The sequence below is a fragment of the Rousettus aegyptiacus genome, unplaced genomic scaffold, assembly GCF_014176215.1.
Source record: "Rousettus aegyptiacus isolate mRouAeg1 unplaced genomic scaffold, mRouAeg1.p scaffold_m13_p_8, whole genome shotgun sequence".
NCBI lineage: Eukaryota > Metazoa > Chordata > Mammalia > Chiroptera > Pteropodidae > Rousettus > Rousettus aegyptiacus.
Genome location: NW_023416311.1, coordinates 79,346,676 through 79,368,611, shown reverse-complemented (window position 1 = coordinate 79,368,611; position 21,936 = coordinate 79,346,676). Strand labels below are relative to the sequence as shown.

The window sequence follows — 21,936 nt, the reverse complement described above, 5'->3', positions numbered from 1 at the left end:
GAGAAGAAATATGTTACCCAAAGAACTCTGGTATTCAGAAATTTTCAGTTATTGTTCATCTCCTGAAGAATGTCAAGAACACTGGTGAACCAGACACAGACTATGAAATGACAGTTGAAAATCATCACCAATAAAATCTTGAACACGGAAAAGAGAACTGACAATTTAATATTCACTAAAACATAAGTCTTATTAAAATAAAGACATTCGGGAAAAAACAACTTAACAAATGTTCCAGACTCAACTCTGATGTAGCAATCACCAAGGAGATGAGTGGAAAAGTACCGACTGGACTTGATGAAGTTAACTTACAAGCAAAGTGTACTCAGTATAACTTAATAAGGCGCTACTCAACATATTATGAGTTGGAGTTCATGGAAGACACCTTCAATTAAATAAAATATTGGTCTGTTTTAGAGAATATGTTCATTTTCTTCTGGTAATAATTTTAGAAAACAGGTTTTCTTTTCTAGGCAATTATTTTAATGACTCAGTTGGGGTTTCAAAAAATGACTAAATGAATTCAATTTGATTTCAGGTTCAGCAAAATGAGATAATTTGTTCTGTTTTTGGTTCAGCTGAGGTCAATTCCCATGGAAGTCCCAAGTCCCAGGAATCAGGATAATTTTATTTTTTTGACCTTTACTTCCCTCAACCTTCCTTTTATTTCTCTTCCCCAACATCTGTTCTTTTGATCTCATTGAAGTTTTCTGTATTATATAATTGTTTCTTCTATCCCCTCTCAAACTGAATTTATTCTCAACTCTCTGGCTCCAAATCAGGACTATTGCAAGGGTGTTCCTTCCTATACACAACTGGGATAATGAATAACCAAGAATGTACCTTTTATTTATACTTTTGCTTTCCTTAAACCAAGCTACGATGTATTAATATCATTCTGATAAAATAAGCCTGGAAACACGTAGCTCTCAAAATACTAATGCCCAGAGCAATGCTAAACTTAGTACAAACACAAATTGAAATGTTTAAAAAAGTGGTATATCAGTAAAGGTTTTCCATGTAATAGCTGAAATGGGCAACTTGTGAGATAAATAAGAGAAATAATATAGAGAAGAAAGAATGAATTATTTTAAAATTTCACAATTGCGTTATAAAATTGGTGTTATTATCTTGTCCAGTCTTGGAAGATATAGTAGCTTCCTGGACAGATCTTTCTTACCTGTTATAGTGGCTTTGTTAATTGATGGTTGGTTGCACATGGGTGATCTTCTGAAAAAGACAGGAAAATACAAAGCAGTAAATATGAGGTGCTTGTTAATTTGAGGATTCTCTGAGTCACTTCAGATATGCTATTTTAATTTAAAGGATTATTTTTAAGTTAGGGCAAGCAAATGAAGATTTCTTTCAGTCTAGCCAGTCAAGTTTTAAGGCATCCACCACATACTAGAGCTCAGATCACACATGTTAAAACAAACAAACAAACAAACAAACAAACAATAAATAATAAATAAATTTATCTCATAGTGACAGACTTTGGGATAAATAAAAACTGATATGAATGCCACAGAAACATAGAAGAGGAAGTTCTTATTGATTGACCATTCAATTAAGCCAGGGCTTAGAAAGGAAACACAGACTTTCTCAATTTGAAAAAAAGCAGTCAATTCACAATAGGTTTCCCTAAAACAGTGTTAAGAAGCTTTTACTTTTGACATAAGTCGTCATGATTGCCTGTACATTATCAGATCTGAATGAATCCTTATAAACTATATTTCAATTAGTGAAGCTATTTAAACTTTTTCTTTTCTATTTCTTATATTGAGAAGGATCTCTAGTACATTTATTAGAGAGGTATATTAATTACTTGTCCAAATAGCTGCTATAGAGACTTTAAAAATACTATAAGCTAAAGGTACATAAATAAATTTTATCCTGTATTCTCTAATTTTTCATGTTTGTCAAGTTCCACAGTTGATTATAAATCCCTGTGGTAAATAAAAATGCTATATGATTAATTTGTATTTTCTACAGAATCCAGCAACATGCATTCAGTATTCAATCAATGCTTAATAAATGATGTTGAAAAGATTATAATTCTGGAATTCCCATTACAATTTTTTTGAAATATGACTTTACAAAGTTGTTACATACAACTGGAGGCTTTTAAAATATAGGCATTTAATTTTTTTTAAATTTCAAGGATATCTATAATTTTATTTTTGATACTTCTGTTAGTGGCTAACTCATAATTAGCACTTATTATGTGGCAGACACTATGCTGAATGAGCACTTTAAATGAATTATTATGTTGTGAGAATAAGAAACTCAAGGCAGATAGTCTCATTGTTCTCATTTTACCAAGGTAGAAAACAAAGCTTCAGAAAATTGAATCACTCGTTGAAAGTTAGAAAGCTGAGATTTGAACTAAAGGATTGTGATTCTAGGGTTTGCTCTGCCATGCTGTCTTATTTTTCGGATACTTTTGTGGGAGCTAAATGAACAGCCACACATCTTTGCAGATGGCAAGCTCTTATAAAGTCCTGTTCAAATCTGCCTTCCTGAGATAATGAATCTCTTAGTAGGGCTAGGAGATACATGGGGAAAGCAGTCTGGTACTTTTAAAATTCTCACTGTTTTGGTTCCAGACAGAATTTGGCTCTGCTCTTAAGTTTACTGATGTCAGTTTGGAATTGAAATTCTTTGATTGATTGCACTAAAATTTGCTTCTGAATTATTTTTGTTTTTATTATAAAATAAAATAGTGGAAATTGAAACTTGATTAATGCTTAATAAAACAGAAAGATCAGTGTTTTAAACTACTACTCTGATATAACTCTGGTCAATATATTTTATCTTCTTGCTAAAAGTTTATTATTCAAATAATTTATATATTGGTTTCTCTTTTTTTTGGTCCTTGCTCTTTGAAAATTTAGAGAGTATTGATTTTGCCTGGGAAAAGTGTCAAATGAATATTTTAAAACTTTTCTTCAGTTTTGGAAAACCAAACCATTGACTCATTACTTGTTATCTTTTCTACTACCAATCCTGCAAATGGCGATTGAGGATTTGATATTTCAATAAGTAATGATAAGCAGGGAATATATATTGTTTGGTCCATGAGTACAGTGACAAATCATTTAATTAAGAATAAACCAGAACTCACTTCTGTGATGAAGTCTCAAGGGCAAGAAAGAGCAATGTGATAGGAACTAGTGATGGGTTAATAAAAGTCAGCAATGTGCATCTGAGTAAGCACAGGGGTCAAATGAATTTTCTCTGGATTTTTTTCTTATAGAATATAAAAAGGTGGATTGTACAAAGCAGCACATGCCTTCCACAAAATCCAAGGGTGAACCTGGAAGTGTTTCAGTGGATCTGTGAGTGCCTAGCAGGGAAATTCTGATTCCCTTGGAGGCATTATGTGGTGAGTAAGAGTCATATTCACTTTACTATCACTGAATAGAATAGAGCTTAGCTGTATGTAGATTGAATCCTACTATTCTGATACCCAAGCAGGCTTATTTGGTTTGCAGCAGTAAAATAGGTACAAATTTGTATTGACCAAAAGAGAGACCACAGAGGCCTTTACTTATTGTCTATCAGGTAATATTGTTTAGGTAGATGTCACCCTAGGCATTATACTATAAGTCAAGATCAAGCATAAACTATACCTTTCTATCCTCTAGCTGATCTTTTCCATTTTAATCTATTTCATCTCTATTAGTCATTTGAACATTTCTGTCTTGCATAGAATGGGTCTCATCTCTTTAGAAACAGAATGTAGGTCTGCTGCCTTCACATGCCTTCACACCTGTCTGATCAACTGTTTGCCTGCCACAGGTTTAGATGCAGGTACCCAAGTGACAATGTTTGAAGGAAGTATAAAAGGAGTCATAAAGTTTTGAGCCTGTGGGTGCATGTACATTGGGTATTAATGAGGGATGATGCCCCAGAAGAAATTGTAGTTAAATTGTGATCTAAAGAATAAATCACAGTTAGCCTACTGGATGAGATAGGGAAGAAAAAAGTAAGAAATAGTCAGGCTGAGGGAAAAGGACTGTAAAAATTTATGACCTAGCAAACATGATAATCAACTGAAGCTTCTGGGTTCTGTGCAATTATTTGGATTGAGGGTTTTATACTGATAAAAAAAAAAAAACCTTTTTCTAACACAGAAAGTAGGTATGTAATCACCAGAGCTTTATTTTAACCATGGAAAATGTGAATTTGAGAGGTCAATTATATTATTATGGGATGGAAAGTTCAGATTTTTTTTTTAAGAAATCTACCATATTTCTTTGAATTTAATCAAATTGAGAAAACATTGTATAAAAAATTCAACAAGAAGGAGAGAAAAGAAGGTCAACTTACTTGCTAGGTGCTCGATCTTGCAAATTAGTTAATGCAGCAAAGCTGTTTCATACAGTTCACATTTCATAATAGTAACTATGAAATTTTATACATTTAGATAAATTATAATTCTAAATAGATTTCTACTTTCTGTGCTCCTAATATTGATTTAAAAATTTTTTTTTCTTCTGGAAAATTCTTTGGAGTTGATATTTTAATGATAACATTTTATTATTAATAATAGATTATCAAAATAAGGAGCATTTGAATAACTAATCAGTTTTCCATGGAATCTTAGAAAATTATTTTCTTTTTAGATATTTCACCTCTATTAAAACCCCCTAATTATAATCATTTTCTATCTCAGCTTTCTTTTTTTCAAATGCTTCTCCTGTTATCACATAAATTACAATTTTATTATTTTCTCTATGATGCTGCTGATCTGAGGATCAGTACCAGCAGAAAAATCAATCTTTGCTATGATGTGGTGCTACTGTAAGCAACCCTTGTCTTAGAATTAAGAGGATGACTTTGGATTGACATTAAGGCTTGATGAGATTATTTATACATAGTTAATTTATTAGGAAGCCAAAACTACAAAGTTATCCTCATTGTAAATAACTGTGCAAAGGGCTCATTATGCCAGGTGATTTTTGACACCATATTTATTTGTTATACTGCTTTATTTCTGACCTTAGAACCATCATTACAAAATATTGATAGAAAATTAACAGGACATCATATGACTTAGTATAAATGGTTAGGGAATAAAGCAAGGACTCAGAAATCTAATATCTTGCCTAATTCAAATTTAATATATTTGAATTCAATCAAATTGAGAAAACACTGTATAAAAAGTTCAACAAGAAGGAGAGGAAAGAAGGATAACTTACTTGCTAGGTGCTCGATCTTGCAAATTAGTTAATGCAGCAAAGTTGTTTCGTACAGTTCGCAGGCTGGCCAAGACCTATGACAAAAAGGATTCTTTAAACTTTTTGAACTTGGCCGAACTTTAAAATAATCCAAAATGGTTTGGTTATCTTAAAAAAATGTTTTAAATGAAGACTTGTTATTGGTTGCAACTTAATTTCATATAACACTAAAGAATCTCCCAGTATTTAGTGACGTTTGCATGTACCTGTTTGAAATTCTGAGAGGCCAGACTGCTAGGATTTTCCAGATACTTCTCATTGTCTGTGAATATTGGACAATAGCAGCAGCTTCCACACTATTCCTGTATTCCTCAGCCACAAAACAATATCCCAGGCAATACGTATCCAGTATTGTTGTATTTTACGCAAATTTAAAATAGTATAACATAAAATTTCACTAAAGTCTCACCTCAAAAGTAAAAATTAAAACAACCCCAAAATTATCTTAAAAATTCACCAAGAATGTCATAATTTCAAAATAAGCAAGATAAGTAAATAAAATTTTTTTTTTCACCTCTGCTACATGGCTATTCTAGCTAGTAAACAGAAATTCTTTTCTTTGTTAATGTTATCTGAATCATGAGTTAGTCATAAGGTTCTCAGGGATGCATGTCTCACATAAATTGGGACCACCTTATAGATGTACACAGTGCCTGACCTACAGAAGTTACTCAATAAAAATTTATCGAATAAATGACAACATATCCACACACACCAGGCAGAACCAATAGGATGCCCTATCTCTGATAGCCCTTCCTTTCTCTAATTTTAGTGAAATAGAAAGTGGCAAAAGGATCAGAAAGTGAGACTAGGAGAGAAAAGTTATAAGAACTTTAGCCCCCTCACATTCTCCTAGAATGAGCAAGTTTCCTCTGGGGTGGAGCCTATATTAGATAAGATTATAGGTAATCTGGGTGACAACCAGAATGCTAAATTTTTCTAAAACGCAAATTTCAAATGTCTTGTTAGATACTACATAACAACTCAGACTACCTGGCTCAGCTATATCTTCGATGTGTGAATTTAGACAAGTTATATTTAATTTCTTTGTACCTCAGTTTCCTCATCTGTAAACTGAGATTTCTACCTCAAAGAGTTGCTGTGACGATAATATGAAATGACAAGTTAGGTGCCAAGAACAATGCCTGGGAAATAGAAAGCACTTGGTGAATATTAGCCCATTATAGTAACATTCCATTTGATTAATGATTTGGCATGAGCATAAGGAATTTACAAAGGCCTATCACTGGTAACATGAGAAGGTGCCAAATTTTTAATTGGTTCAAGGTTTCCAGAATTGTTCCGAGAATTTTTCATCTGGCACTAACCTAGGCAAAAGCCAGTCTAAATATTTTCTAAGAAATTCTAAAAAAAAAAAAAATGTCTGAGACTTTAAAATTGGCATTAATTCTTTAAGTCACGGAGGTGCTATTTATGCATGGGGACAATGACCTATAGCATTATCCTCTGAAGGAGTTAATGGTGCTGCCTAAGGTGCCAACTATGATTAACTCGGTCACTGGAAAAACCTGGCTCATTACCACATGTAAACAACTCACAGAGATGAAAGGTCACACTGCCTATAACAGAATATTCAACTAGCCAACTGCTGACATCAGACAATGACGTCTTTCATTAGGCATGAAATCTTGAATGATGGAGAAATAAATCTGATAAATGATACACCGTCATTAAATCATGCAGGCTTAACTTACGCTTTAAGAATTGAATATCAAATACACTAATAAAGACTTTTAAATAAGATTATTTCACTCCCTAACTGATCCTTTTGCCTAGGCAATATTTTAACCTTAGACTTCTGAGATTTTTTATCCAATAAAAGTCTGCATTTGACAGTTGGATAAAGAGAAATTGCACTGCAGGTAATTCATGTTCTATGCTCATTTAAAAGGAAACATTAGTTCACAAAAGATATACTACAATTGTTTTTATGTAAAAATATTTTTGACACTGTTATAATAAAGTGTATTATTTTGTTTTTGGTTTTTAATTTAATGCATTTATTTTTTCATAATCTATATCTTTAAATGGTATAGAATTTAAACAGAAGAGAGTAGAAGGTAAAATGTCTCCCCTCAATTAGAAAAACAAAAATCAAAATTATTGTTATTTCTGAGAGGAGGCAGGTAGATGAGACGGGAGGGACACTCAGGGGCATTAAAAATATTGGTAGGGTTCTATTTATTAACCTGTTGATTTTAGTATTATTATTTATATTTTACATAACCAGTAGAATATGCTCTTATTTACATAAAATATTTCAAAATGAAAAGTGAAAAAATAATTTTCCCTCTCCATCTCTCCTCCAGGCATTCAAGTATCTATCTGCTCTACTAACTGACTTTTAGGTTGACTTAAATTTTGCCTTTGCAAATGCTGCTGCAGTAAATAACCTATTAGATATATCCTTCCCTATATGTGCAAGTATTAGATCACTGTTTTTATGGTGGGACAAATAATACTTTATAAATTTTATGTTAAGCATTAATTCTTATCTTCTGTACTATGACACACATGATATTGGCAGAAGTGTAAATAAAAGTTCCAAACGAATATTATAAGTGGACATTGCCCTATGCCTAGTCGATTAATCCTAGATGTCCCCAACATAAATGCACTGTTAGTCTTTTATGTTTTCACTTGCACTGCAGGACCAAAGAGTGAGGCATCTGCTACTCTAGGCCGTTGGGGAGAGACGGAAACAGTTTTATGCAGCCCTTAAGTTAGGGTTCAGGTATTCTTTTGCTTTTGTTCTAGGGCTGTTCTCACTCTCCTTAAATTCAGTCCTTTAAAAATGGTTGTTAGAGTTTAAATGCTTTTACAATTCTCTTCACTCTTTAAAGCTTGGTAACAAAAAGGTCCCTGAGATTTTCTCTCACGCAGCTTAATGGTTAAAAATTAAGGTCATTTCTTTCTCTTCTGCCCCTCCAAGCAAAAGTGCAATCGGTGAAGGTCAAAAATACATTGGGAATGATGAGAAATACATACCCTTTAGGAAAGAGATTACAATAGTGCTATGGAAAATTTTTGCACAGAGATGGATCATGTACTAGCCCATGAGAGGGATTAAATGTTATTTCCATCCACTAATCTCAGATTTTCTTAGGTATTTCTAAACATCTATTAACCAAAAAGATTCACTGAAAACAGGAAAATGTGGGCTTCATTAAAAAGTTAAACAACTGAACATAATAACCTAAAAGAAATGTATACTTGTATAATATGATTTCTTAAAAAGATTTAAAGAGGATATTTCTTTAAAAAAAAGGTATGACAATAAAGTTCTTATTAAAACTTCTGCTTAAAAAATAACGAAGAAATGATTTTGAGAATTGTTTTTTATTCCAAATACTCTTTATGTCACTAGATGGTGCTAAAACACAGACCGTAAGTTAGCACTGGCCTTGGGAGAAGCAGGAATGAGGAGAATCCCTTTCCTCTATTTTACCTCCAGAAAAAACAAACAAACAAAAAAACTGGAGTCAAATTATGATTATTTACAAGATAGTAAGGTCATTTTAATAGGAAAGAATACCTCTTTCCAAGTTATGTTTTGGTTAAACCATGTAAAATTGCTGTTTTTGTGTCAACAAAGGTGGACATTGAGTTCTAGATTCCTAGAAGATGCTAGCTGTGATTTTTTTTTTCTTTTTTAATGAACAATAAAGAATAACTAAAATATAGAAGCAACTGAAATGTGATAATTATCTTCTTTCATAGCCTGGCAGAGAGAGCCTGGTGGATTCAGTGAGTTGGGGACTGTGATTGAGGCCACAAAATGGCTGCTGCTAGGTAAAGTGGGGAAGGGACAGGCAGGGGCATCAAAAAATATTGGCAATGTTCTGCTACCAATGGGAGCAATGTTCTACAGTGTTCATAACGATGACATTTTTCACAAAATTATCCCAGCCGTTATATTTTGGTCAGGGTAAATTGACTTAGTTGTTCCTACCCCGGATTTTTAAATCAGGCATATCTCCCTTGTCTAAATGATGTGAGGATCTCTCTAGGGATTCGAGATCATATTTGGATATTTTATGTCTTTTCCCTAATCAAAAATAGAACTGCTTTCAACATTCCATACTTCAAGATGAGAATTCTAGTCGATTTCAAATAATGAGACTGGTGGGGCCAGAGGCTGCTGAGTACAAAGCAGGGTTGTCTACATTTCATCAGTGTTGTGTCTCCTTGGTGTTCCTTGGTTCCCCACAAGACCTCTGGCAAAACTGTGCCACACTCTTGGGAGGAAAGGCCAGTCGCCGAGAGGACGACAAGGCACAGCACTGGGATTCCTCTCAGCACTTGGCCCTCGTGCCTGAGGAAATCCCCATACCACAAGATTTCGGCACGAACATTGGAGAATATTTCAAACTGAAAATAAATCAAATATTTAAAGTTGTCACTTTTTCTGAAGATAAAGAGGATTTTGAGCTTATAGGGAGACACACAAGAAATTGAAAGTGGAAAAGAGTTTAGGTTAATCATCAGCAAAATTTTCTAACCCTGACAGTGTGGTAGACACAGGAATAGAAGATGGAGCGGTCGTGCAGAATCATTTCTGAAGATTAGGACCATCCGAGATGTTTTAGGGTTCAGCTCTGTCCCCCAAAGTGGAATATATCCTCGCATGACTCCCTAAATCCTCTTATAACATACGAGTTTATTCTCTTAGCTTCATAAGAAACCATGACTGGGAAAAAAAAAACAGAGGGATCCTCTCATGTTTTAGAGATGGACTCAGGCATAAAGAAGTGAGTTCTCAAGAAGAGGCAGAAGACAAGATGAGTTTGAGAGACAACCTTGGTCACTTCAGACACCAGGGAATCCAGTTTTAAGAATTATGGTAAAGAAAATATGTGCAGAAAAATAAGCCTAAAGGGATATAAAGTAAAATGTTAATACTAGTTATTTGGGGGGGGTTGGAATAGTGGGAAATTTTCTTTTTTCTTTCTTCTGCTTATATTTCTTTTCTAAACTTTTAACGCAAAAAGATTTTGAAGGCAGAATGGTTTTTTCACCAGAAGAATTTAATGTAAATTACCCCAAAGTATGCTAGGGAAGGGGGAGAATTCTTAAGGCCTATCTGAACATGTCCCTGAATGACTTGTCTAATATTGACTGCATTCTGTCCATTGGTGAAGCTATTATGGTACATTAGGCTAATGTTGACATCACTTCAAATGACGCATACATCTTATATTTTAAGCATAATAATATTTAGCACTAAATGATGAATATTCTATCTTGTATTAAAAATTTGAGGTCAATAAAACAAGGCAGCCATTCAATGGGGCTTACGAGAAGGCCACAGACAAACTGCTAACTGGGCCTTCTTTCTTACCTGCTTTCCTAAAGATGCTCTATCAGTAGTGAAATTGCTAAGAATTTAATGGGTGTTTTTTTCTTTAATTCTAGTAGAACTTTCCAGATCAGATACCGTAGTAAAAGGACATTTGTGAAAACTATGGTGAAACTACTTAAAAAGAATCTGCAGCCTCTGGGGCAATGATTGCCTTCAAGGTGCTGCGAATCATTAAGCTAATCATAAGCAAACTCTTCTATATATTCTAGGATTATTTTCAGGCATCAGGTATGACTACATATTACATGGAGTTGGTTTATGTTTAAAGTTGTAATTTACTAATACAGGCTGAGATATAGATATATTTTTCATGTACTGAAATTCTATTAGTTTTTTGTAGATTACAGGTACACTATGGAAAGTGTCTGATTATGTAAAAGATTAGATGTCTTTAGAATTTAAGAACACTGATGGCAAAGACCAAGTCAAATTTATTAAATACTACTTGAAAAAAGAAGAGAGGTATTATATTTAGAACTTTTCTTTGGTTTTTCCTATATATATAGATATATTTTTCTAACAACAATACCTAGAGATTTGAGTTACAAGCACGAATAGCTGCTACCTGAATAAGCTCAAGTTGGAAAGATTATTTCTACATTCGGTGATGGTTATTCATATTATTTTGCCTAATGTCATCTGTTAACCCAGTTTTCAGCTCTTAAAAATGAAATTATGGGTTCTCAATAGTAATCAATTAAAAAGCCTTACTTAGCTTTACATAATTTTGCTATCGCCACATATGGTTAGAATGATTGTAAATTTTCTTTGAACATAGAAATACAGTTACTGGAAAGAATTTATGATCTCCAGCAAAATCTTGAGTGAACAAGACATTAACTTTCTGAAAAGGATGGTGGTTGCATTATATTTTTAATTACTTTCATTAATAAGAAAATCACTGTTATACAGTTGTATTTATGGATTCATTAAATATTTTATCTAAATTATAGCAATTGCAAAAATGGGAAACTTGAAAAAGTGAAAGAATTATACATAATTCTACTTCTAAACACTGCCATTATGTATTTAAAAAAAAAACAAACAAACATGCTTTTTTTTAAAAAAAAAAGCGTCATGGCATTTTTAGAGATGAAAGAGTGTTTACTGATAACAATACTAAAAATGGATTAAGTATTTTATTTTCTAGAACTTGTGCTGAACATCTTACAAGCTTGGTATTATTTCAATCTCTTCACAACCTTATGAGGTGGTTACTCTTGGAACTGTCACTTAGCAGAGGAGGAAACTAGGCCAGGAGGGAAAAAAACAGTGACTTCCCTAAGGCCATTCACTTAGCAAGAGGAGGAGATGGAATTTAAACTGGGGCCTATCTTTTTTTTCCAACTTAGTCCCCAATTTAATCTATTTGAAAAAAGAAATCTTAGAGAAGTTAAATTAGTTGCCCAAGGCACAAGAACTAACTCTGACATGACTTGTACTCCAATATTTAATAATATTTCCAATAATAATATAATTTCCAATAATAATAATAATAATTCCAATAATATTTGTTATCAACAGTATTAGCTTTAAACCTATTTAATGCCTAGATTAAATCGGTTTTATCCTATTGTCCCAAGTCTGCCTATACCAGTGGCTCTCAACTTTTTCTGGAAAAAATACTGGGGCTTTTAAAAAATACACATGCTTGGATCCAACTCTCAGATTTTTGGATTTAATTGATCAGGGGTGCAGCCTGGGATAAAAGCATTCAAGGGGATTGTAATGTATAGCTATGGTAGAGAAGCAGTGGTCTACACAAAGAATATGTATCTGGTCATCAACCATTTTATATATATTTCAAAATGCTTTAGATCATTTTATCACCTTCTAACATTTCTGTCATATGGATAAAGTCTTTTCATGATTTGTATGACTAAAGGAATAAACACAAATACATCACTCAGTTAAATTTTTGTACAAACGACACTTAAAAAAAGGAGTAAATAAAGCATCAAGTTGAATTAAAATATTCAATTTCAAGCACTGATCATGTACCTAATTATACTAAATGTCATTTAATCCATGATATAGAGCTTTCTGCTTCTAGTGTTATGTCAGTAAGAAAATATGGTCCCCTTTAAGTATGTCATTTAGGTAATTTGTAATCAGAAGCAAAGACACTCTTCAGGTCTATGGGTTTATAGGAAACAGACCAATGTGTTCAAGGTCACATATTCTAGAATTGCCTTTGAATTACTTGAATGAACCACAGAATTTGTATTTGTGCTGGTGTTGGATTTACATGAAATTAAGAACCAGAACTACCCCCTAAATTAAATTTTCAAATGTGAAAAACCTGTCCATCCACAAAACTGTGCTTACCTGAGCAAATGGAGTCACAATCAAGTCATCTCCATGTCTGAAAAATAAACCAAATCTGGTGTTAGAAGTTACTGACAACTCTATGACCACTTTTGACCAATATTAAATGGTAAGTTCCACTTTCATAAATTCCCATAGAGAATTACAGTAATTCCATCCTTATTCTTCAGGACATGTTCTTCCCAGCCACAGGGGTGAAAATATGTCTTCTGGGGTATTAACCATTGTCTAGTTCCCTTGGTAAAAAGAGGGGCTTCTTGATCATTAGCCAAGGTCACTGTGGCTTATTAAGTACACAGAATATTCAACAGGAGAAATGAAGTTCTGGCAGTTGGGCCTGAATTTTACTCTTGGCCTTCCAGGGTGCTCTGGAAGGAGCCAGCAACTGCAGTGGCTTCGGTGAGAGGCCCCTGCACCATCTCACATTTGAAGCTGATGAGCACCGAGTGTTCCGCATCATCGTGTGTGAGTCTTGGACAGACTAGAAACTGTGGATGACATGGGACTGCATCATACACTAATAAAAACCCAGTGAAACTTTTCAACTGACTCATGTCACGGCTGCTGCAATTACAAGGGAATGTTACCCTGTATGTGCTGTTGCTACAGCAACCTCAGCTACATCATACCCAGGGATGCAGGAGCAAAGTGTCAGCAGGACGTGTCTCGGAGGGACAGGCAAAGGCTAGGAAAGCTGTGTAACATTCCACTTGGAGGAAAGTGTAAAACCGGGGCCCAGAGTTCTTTCATGGTATTTCTTAGCATGAATAATTTGTGAGAAGCATTTCCAAAATCTCCATGGGCTATTTCTTGAACTAGCTAGCTAAAGCTCTTTAATCGGAGTGAATGAAATTATTCTACAGAAAGTGGGACATGACCCTCACTTGGAATACGGCAACTGAACTGTTCACTGACTCATGAACAATTCTGAAAAGGACCTAAGTGACCTAAAACAACACTCAGGAAATATGCTTCACCATTTGGATGGCATTAGTAAATGAAGCATTACCAATAATTAGACCAATTGTTATGGTCATCATTAAATTACACAGAGATCTATCTTAAAATTCAGTGTGGGAAAATAAAAAAGCAGAGAAAAGGTTATAACACAATTTAAAGGAAACTTGTGTTATTTTACACCTCTTTAGTTCCAGAATTATATTTTTTTGAGGAATACCTATTCTTCGTAGAGATTATTCAGATGGCCAAAATTAAAGTAATATGAAATCTAAATATTTTTCCAAGGTATAGTTTTTTTTCCATTTTATTCTTTATAATTGCCTGATTGTGAAGTTTATTTTCTAAGAACTAAGTCATCTAGTCCAAGACACATCATCAAGCTGAAATTAATCCCTAGAAATAAGTCTTCTAATTTTTTACATTAATGACAATGGATTCGAATCACTCTAAACGGAAAAAGGTATGCATATTTATTAAAACACTCAATTCTTTTTTTGCTTGTATTTTATTCCTAAGCACTATAGAAATATGTTAAGAATATACAGTACTGAAGGTAATTTATCAGTCTTGCTTCCTTTCCCTGTCAAAGCATAAAGAGAGACAGTAATAATTTTAGTGAAGGCAATATTTCACTCTTTTGAATTGCCCAGAATTTTTTTTGCCAAATATCTCATTTGTCTCATTTTAGTAACAGTAAAATTTCTTCTTACATTTAGTGGCAAATGTTCTTAATAAGTGACAGGTTTTATACTACATTTGTTCTTTTCAAAAATTACATAATGCTTAAATTATCTTTGCACGCATACCAAATATATAATTTTAAAATCTTTGTCTAAATCCACGCCTTAATATTAGAACATCTTATCAAACCTATTGTAACAAGTAAAATGATGTAGGTAATATAAATATTTCAAGTATGAAAAAAATATGATATTAACATGTTTTCATTGTATCCTATAATTTGCTTATAATAATCAAAAATCAAACCTGGTAATTAAGATCCACAGAAGATCATGTTGTTATTATATACAATTTGGCTTAAAGTATGTATGAGTTTTAATGAACTGGATAAATACACCAAAATAGCCTATGATAGAAAGTGGTTCTGAAATCCTGCACTTGAACAACTTTCCCAACAAGGAGATTTTTAAACAAAGAAAACCTAGCTAATTGAAGTGTAGTTAGAAGGGATTATAACACCACACAATGAGATTATTTGTGCTTCCTAAAATGGGAAGAGTCTGTTAGGATCTTCCATAAACTGGCAAGAAGCTAGATTCAAATTTGCACAGTAAGCCTTGCTTGGAGACCTAAAATTATACTTACTGATGACATAATTTTTCTGAAGAGGATTATGTAACATTGTCTTTCATTTAAATGAAAACAAACATAATGACAACAAACTTTACCAAAAAAGCAACAAATGTACTTGAAGAAAAAAAAAAATTGGCTTTTTTTTTTTTTTTTGGATTGGAGTATTGATGGGGGACAGGTGGAGGAGAATGAGGGCTGTGGGGTAGGATCTGAAACAAAATCTTGTTTTTGACATTGTACAGATGTATGTGAGCACGTATGTACATGGGTAATGAGGAGATTGGTACCCTGGTAACAGTCACCTCAGAGTCAGTGGTACACTGGATTCCAGTCTCATGCCCTGGTTATCATGGGCTGAACCAGTCCTAGGTTTGGAGTGGGGCTCCCTCTCCCCCATATCAAAGAGAACTTGCTGAGTGAGTCCTGAGCGAGCACCACTGGAAGCAAGGGAATACAAAGCTTAAAGTGCACTAGTGAATTTTCTGTTTTTCAAAGTGCAATGGCAGTAGAGTTAAGAAGGAACCCTATCTATGCCTTTGGCGATCCTTTCCTTGCTTCTGTATTATTCGCTACTTTATCTTCTATGCTCATCTTTCTGTAATAAGAAGCCAGAAACATTGGGAAAAAACTAAAAAGCAAGTCCTCTTATAGAGACCTCCTTAGGATCCAGAAATGATTCAAGTACTTAAGTGTGGAAAAGCCCCTTGTCATCTTACAAAATAAGTTCAACCAAGAGCAGCATGTGAGAATATAATTTTGTAAATTAGTTCAAGATGGTTTTGAACTAATGGGTTGAAAAACTAGGCAGCAATCTTTCCAGTGTTATTATTACCAAACAAGAAAAGGAGATGCAGTTATTTAAAAGAACATTTATACTTTATTGAGTAAAGAACCCCAATCCTATGATACTAAGAGCATTAGTGGCCATAAAGTAGTTGCCACCTCTGAATATCACACATTGCAAATTTCAGCATGACAAGTGGTTGTATTAACTAGTGCTTTGAAGAAGAGCCATGGTCTGAGGCTTACTTTAGGAACCTAATCTTTTTGATCCTCTGTGCGTCACTCTCTCTTGCTATAAACCTAGAAAAAAAATTATTCTCTGGAGTTTGTCAACAGGATTGAGAAATTGATAAACATATAGAAAATTGGTATTTTGATATTTTTAAATCCTGGTGTCTTTCTTCCCTTAGACTCAAAACTATCACCTATATTAATTCACCCTTGATCCACCTCTTTTAGGATTATAATGAAAAAAGTATGTCCTCATTTTTAGTATGCACATAAAAATGTTTCTGGGAGCCTAGGCTATTTGATAACAGTGAAGAACTAGCTACAGGAGAAACACATTTACTCACCACTCTCTATTCCCACGTACACTGAAGTAAAGACATAAAAAAAAGCAAATATATAACACAATGTACTTGAGTTTTTAAAAAATAATATATATGTTTTGAATGTAAAACACATCTCAACCATAGAAACTTTGGGAACTAAAGAAAAACTTAAAGAACCATCCAAAGGTAACTGTCAATAAAATTCTCCTGGGTATATGTGAGCACATGTAAGTTGTATATGGTTTTTATGAAATACATGATTTCTTACACAATTAGAATCATATTGTATATTCAATTTTATATTTTGTTTTTAACATTAAATGTATTGAGTAATGAAAAATTTTACATACCTTTATTTTTAAAGCATTTTTGATCCCAGTCTATGTTTAGTAATCTTTAAAATTTTCAAGCAGATATCAATTTAAATGCACTAAAATATAAGTGCTGATTTTATTTTAAAATTAAAAAGATAATTATATGAATTACTCATATTTTAGTTCATTTCTCTAAAAACAACTTAGTAAACATGCCTATTTTGATAAACACAAATTAGACAAAGGTAGATATTAAAATGTTACATGAAAATTTGGGTTAATTGAATACTAAGTTCATGGAGATGTTAAATATTTTGTTACTACACATTTTTATTATAATCACAAAACTATGGTTTCAGACAATCAAAGTATTCTGGAAAATTTGGCTACATTTTGCAGAACCAAAGTATATTTTTCTACAGATATCACTTCAAAAAGATAATTTGTTTTCCAAATTATAAATGTCACATTTAAGAGTATAATGAAACCTTTAAAATTACTTATGAAGGGGCATTATGATTTTAATAAAGCAATAGTAGACAATATATTGCTAAAACAAATTAATAAAAAACAAACAAAAAACTGTGTTTCACTGGTTTCAGATTCACTGGAGGATATGGCTCCTCCATATTGCTTGGCCTTTTAATTTAGAACTACTTCCAGTGTAAGTCAAAAAAATTAAGTTGCATCTCCTTTTATGAAACCCCAGGGAATGAAGGTCTTATATAACTTAGCCACACTTGAATGTGTTTTTCCTCTTAGAAGCTCTTGCTACTTAAAAGGAAAGGACTGAGTCCATTTAATACAAAAGTTTAGTCCTCTGGTCAAGTCACAACTATAGAAATATATCTTAGCAAGAATGTCTAACATTTTACTGACAACCAAAAATAATATAAGTTAATATAAAAGCAAAATTAAAGCAGTTCAGTATTCTGTAAGGTAATATCTTCCAATTTGAAAATTTTCATGTCAAACTCAAACCATTTGCATGTATTTGTATATACATAGCATCAACCATTTTTCGATAATTCTAACTACAGTTATCAGTCATCAAATTGAAACATCTACCCCCATTTGAAGAGCACCTTTGTATTCATATTCCATACTACAACAAAAAGGAGAAACCAAATTATAAACTTTTCCTCAATTTTAACAAATAAATCAATACCCTATTCTACAAAAACTGGTGCATGAGGCCAAGTTCTTAACTTTATAAAGAAACAGCTTATCTTATGTACCTTTAACCCTTTCTTTGCCTTCACATTCTAATTTCCCAATAGACTCAGGTGGTAGCTTATCCTAAAAAAATCTCTTTCACTGATGCCCAGCAATGTAACTTAACGTCTTTGTGACTTTAGCACTGGGGCTCGTATAATATGATACCATTATTATTTTTTATTTATTAAAATAGACTTTTAATATAATTACTTAAAAAAGTATAAATATTCAACAATAATATAAATAATGATGGTAATAACTGTAAAAATTATCATTATTATAAAACAATAATGATAACTAACATTCATCAAATGATTATTATGTGCCAGGCACTGTGCAAAGCACTTTATATTGATTATCTCTTACTAAATTCTTTTTGTGAGTGAGGAAAGGGAAGCTGAACAAGGACAAAATATTATATGCTCATGAAGCAATGGGGTCAAGATTCAAATTCAGGCAGCATGACTTCAGTGGCTCTGTGCTTAAACACTGTGCAACTCTGCATCTGTAATGGATTTATCAATGCCAAATGTACATTCAAAACAATGCACAATCTTAATACATTTCCATTTCATGTAGGTGATATGTATGATAAAGACAAAAAATAGGAGTTACATATAAATGCAAAAAATATATATCAAAACATCACCAGTGACTTATAAAACAAAACAAGCTCTGCCCACCTACTGATTTTCTTGTCCTAAAACCCTAAAAGAAAATAATAAATAAAATGAAATAAAATAATTTTGTTTTCCCACTTGATAGTTCTGGCTGATAGTTAAATGCCATATGACTATATTCAGAATGTAGGAAGACTATATGCATGTCATATTTAACAAAGGCTTCTGAAGATGGTATCTATGTATAGATACATTTATATGTAAATACCTATGTGTAAAATTATGTCTATATCATGTGTGCACGTGTGTATGTGAGTATAATCTTAAGGTAATTGTGTGAGCTCCTTTTTCTTTCACATAAGAATTTTGGTTTTCTGTCTTCTCTATTTCAGATGAAGTAGGGGAAAGCTACTATAAGTAAAAACACTACTACTCTCTTTAACAGAATAAAGATAATTTATTATATCATTTTGCCTATATTACTCAATGGAAAAGCATGTCTGCTCTACGAACATTACATTTTAGGGTATATTTCATATGATTAAAAACATTACATAATATGTCAACGAAGTTTCATTGATTATAAAAAATGTACCATTCTGGTGCGAGGGCAGGGCATATATAGGAAATATCTGTACCTTTCTCATAATTTTGCTGTGAACCTAAAACTGCTCTATGAAGCGAAGTTTTAGAAAAATTAAATATTTAAAAAAAATCATATAACTTTAGAAATGGATATTACCTTAGAAGTTATTTAGTCTTCTGAAATTTAAATCATTTATTTGCTTACTTCTTACCATTTTACAGGTTAGAGACTGGCCTGATATCTGACCTAAAAAGTCCTTAAAACAAAACTCCTTAATTTTGGCCCATGTGTACTCATATCACATATTTCAATGATAAAGCAAAGAGAATTAGAGTTAACACAACATAAGCAAAAAATTCCATAGTGTGAGGTGTAATGTCTTTTTTACTTGTCAAAAAACATCTATTAAGTGTTTGTTGGAGAAGGTACATGATGCCAATAAACGTCCTCAAGCTTGCTAGTTATACAGTGGCACAAAAGAATCCATTTTCAAAAGTATATATCAAAACATTTTCCAATTTCGGTAAGTTAAAAACTGTTTTGTACATGTGTATAGACACACTCACTAAGCATATTTAATTTTGTTTAATAAAAGCCAATACAATAGACTTCCAGGAGTGTTGATGTCACAGATTATTGTGACATAGATCTGAGTGCTGACTTACGTGGAGAGGGAAGAAGGAAGGGGAAAAAGTACACAGCAAGCTTTCACAAGCCTTCACTCTGTGTTCTAGGAACGGATTCTTCTTTCACAGTTTATCTTATTTGATAGGGCTGTTCTTAACGTCAGTGGCCCTGCTCTCTAGTTTTTTTTCCAGGATGGGTTCCTGGGGAAAAGATTTATGGGTAGGTAGTGTAACAATTTTTAAAGGTGTTCGTGTGGTAGAAAGATTTTATATATGAAAAGGAAGGGCATGATCAAAGGGAGAGAAGTGAGAGCAGTACATTTTATACGTGCTTACTCTGCCAGACTCTGTGCTCGACTGATACATGGTATTTAAATCTCATGACTCTGCGTTAAATGAATGCTCACATCCCCGTTCTAAGATAAGGAACTGGGCTCTAAGAATTTAAGTCCCATTGGTGGTCATGCCCATGGCAAGTGATTTCCAAATGCTGGGCTGAGATCTGGTGCTTGCCCAACTCTGTGTCAAAGTGAGAACACGGACCGTGGAGTAAGATTTTAGAAAAGCTTAGCATATTCTTTTGGAAACTGTCCTATATTATAAGAATATACCCTTTCTTTTCATTGAAGTGAAATTCTCTTTAAAAATAAAATGATTGGGTATATTGATGAGAATTTTCTTGTTAAAATCCTTTACCTGGCAAAGGGAGCAGTTAGTAACCCTAGGTCAGTCTCCCAGGTGGTTTTAGAAGGCTTACTGAGTCATGAAAACCCAAGGCATGGAAATATGCAGTGTAGCTGGATTTAAACCCAGGCTTCAAAATGCTGTTTAGTGTTTACAACATCATGTTGCTCTGCACACTCAAATGGATTCAGCTATTCTGAAGCTATGCAGAAATATATATACTAGACTCCAGAATTTCTGTGCAATAGAAATTTCGGTAATGATAGAAATGTTCTCTATCTGTGTTGTCCAATATGATATCTACTAGCCACATGTAGGTTACTTAGCATTTGAAAAGTGGCTAATGCAACTGAGGAACTATTTTTACTTTTATTTTATATTAATTAATTTAAGAAGAAAGTCACATGTAGCTAATGGCTATCATGTTAACCAGTGTAGCTCTTAAGCGATCTTTACAAAATTACAATTATACATTTTCCAAAGGAAGGCAATGTTTTATATAACTGGGAAAAAGAGTGCTTATTCTAATCTTGGGGGCAAAAATCACAGAAACATTAACATAATGAAAACTCCTCAATGTTTGGTAAAAATCCTAAATCAAAAGATTTACCCAGATGCCCATCAAGAAACTCTATCCTTCAAAAGGAAGTAAATATTTTAGTTTAATTGCTATACCTATATATTACAGTCTCATCTAGAGGCCACTGTACCTGCCATTAAATGCCAAATAAATGGTCTAACAGCAACATCTGCTCAAAATCAGTATGTTCAGGGTCCTAGATCCTAATTCATGGTGGTGGTGGTGGTGGTGGTGGTGGTGGTGGTGGTGGTGGTGGTGGTGTGTGTGTGTGTGTGTGAGAGAGAGAGAGAGAGAGAGAGAGAGAGAGAGAGAGAGAGAGAGAGAGAGAGAGAAAGAAAGAGAGACAGACAGACAGACAGACAGACAACATTTTTGAGCAGATTTTTTTGATTTCTAACACTGAAACTAATGATATTTTCCCAAGTTTTCTTATATGATTGTTTTGAAGATAAATTACTAAACTTCATAGAAGAATTGTATATCAACTGTAAAGACCACAGAGATGCCAGGCAATTTTAAGAACATATTCTTATCTATATACTCCTGAGCATGTACTAAATACTTGTAAAAAACTAAAGGTGTGTGCTTAACTCTCAAAGCATCTACACAGCTAAGCCACAGAGGAGAAAACATGGTGGAACCTGTAAATATCCTGAACTTACAGTGATGAATGCTAGGTATGTTCAATCTTTGAAACATACTTTTACTACTTTCAAAGTACCACAGTGTTTGGAGAGCTAGAT

At 33.3% G+C, this 21,936-nt stretch overlaps 1 protein-coding gene across 19 annotated transcripts in view; it reads right to left on the bottom strand.

Annotated features, from left to right (window-relative positions):
- The window catches only part of PDE4D (phosphodiesterase 4D), a 1,194,235-nt gene that overhangs the window by 167,930 nt on the left and 1,004,369 nt on the right, over window positions 1–21,936 (bottom strand). For 18 of the 19 annotated variants that reach the window (XM_036226231.1, XM_036226235.1, XM_036226239.1 and 15 more), the window contains 3 exons: window positions 12,955–12,991; window positions 5,205–5,278; window positions 1,181–1,230 (listed from right to left, as the gene is read on the bottom strand). In XM_036226231.1, the coding sequence (XP_036082124.1) occupies window positions 1,181–1,230; window positions 5,205–5,278; window positions 12,955–12,991 (161 nt within the window). Of the gene's footprint in view, window positions 1–1,180; window positions 1,231–4,332; window positions 4,452–5,204; window positions 5,279–12,954; window positions 12,992–21,936 lie in introns of those variants that run through there. The other variant, XM_016154334.2, reaches the window with a different exon arrangement.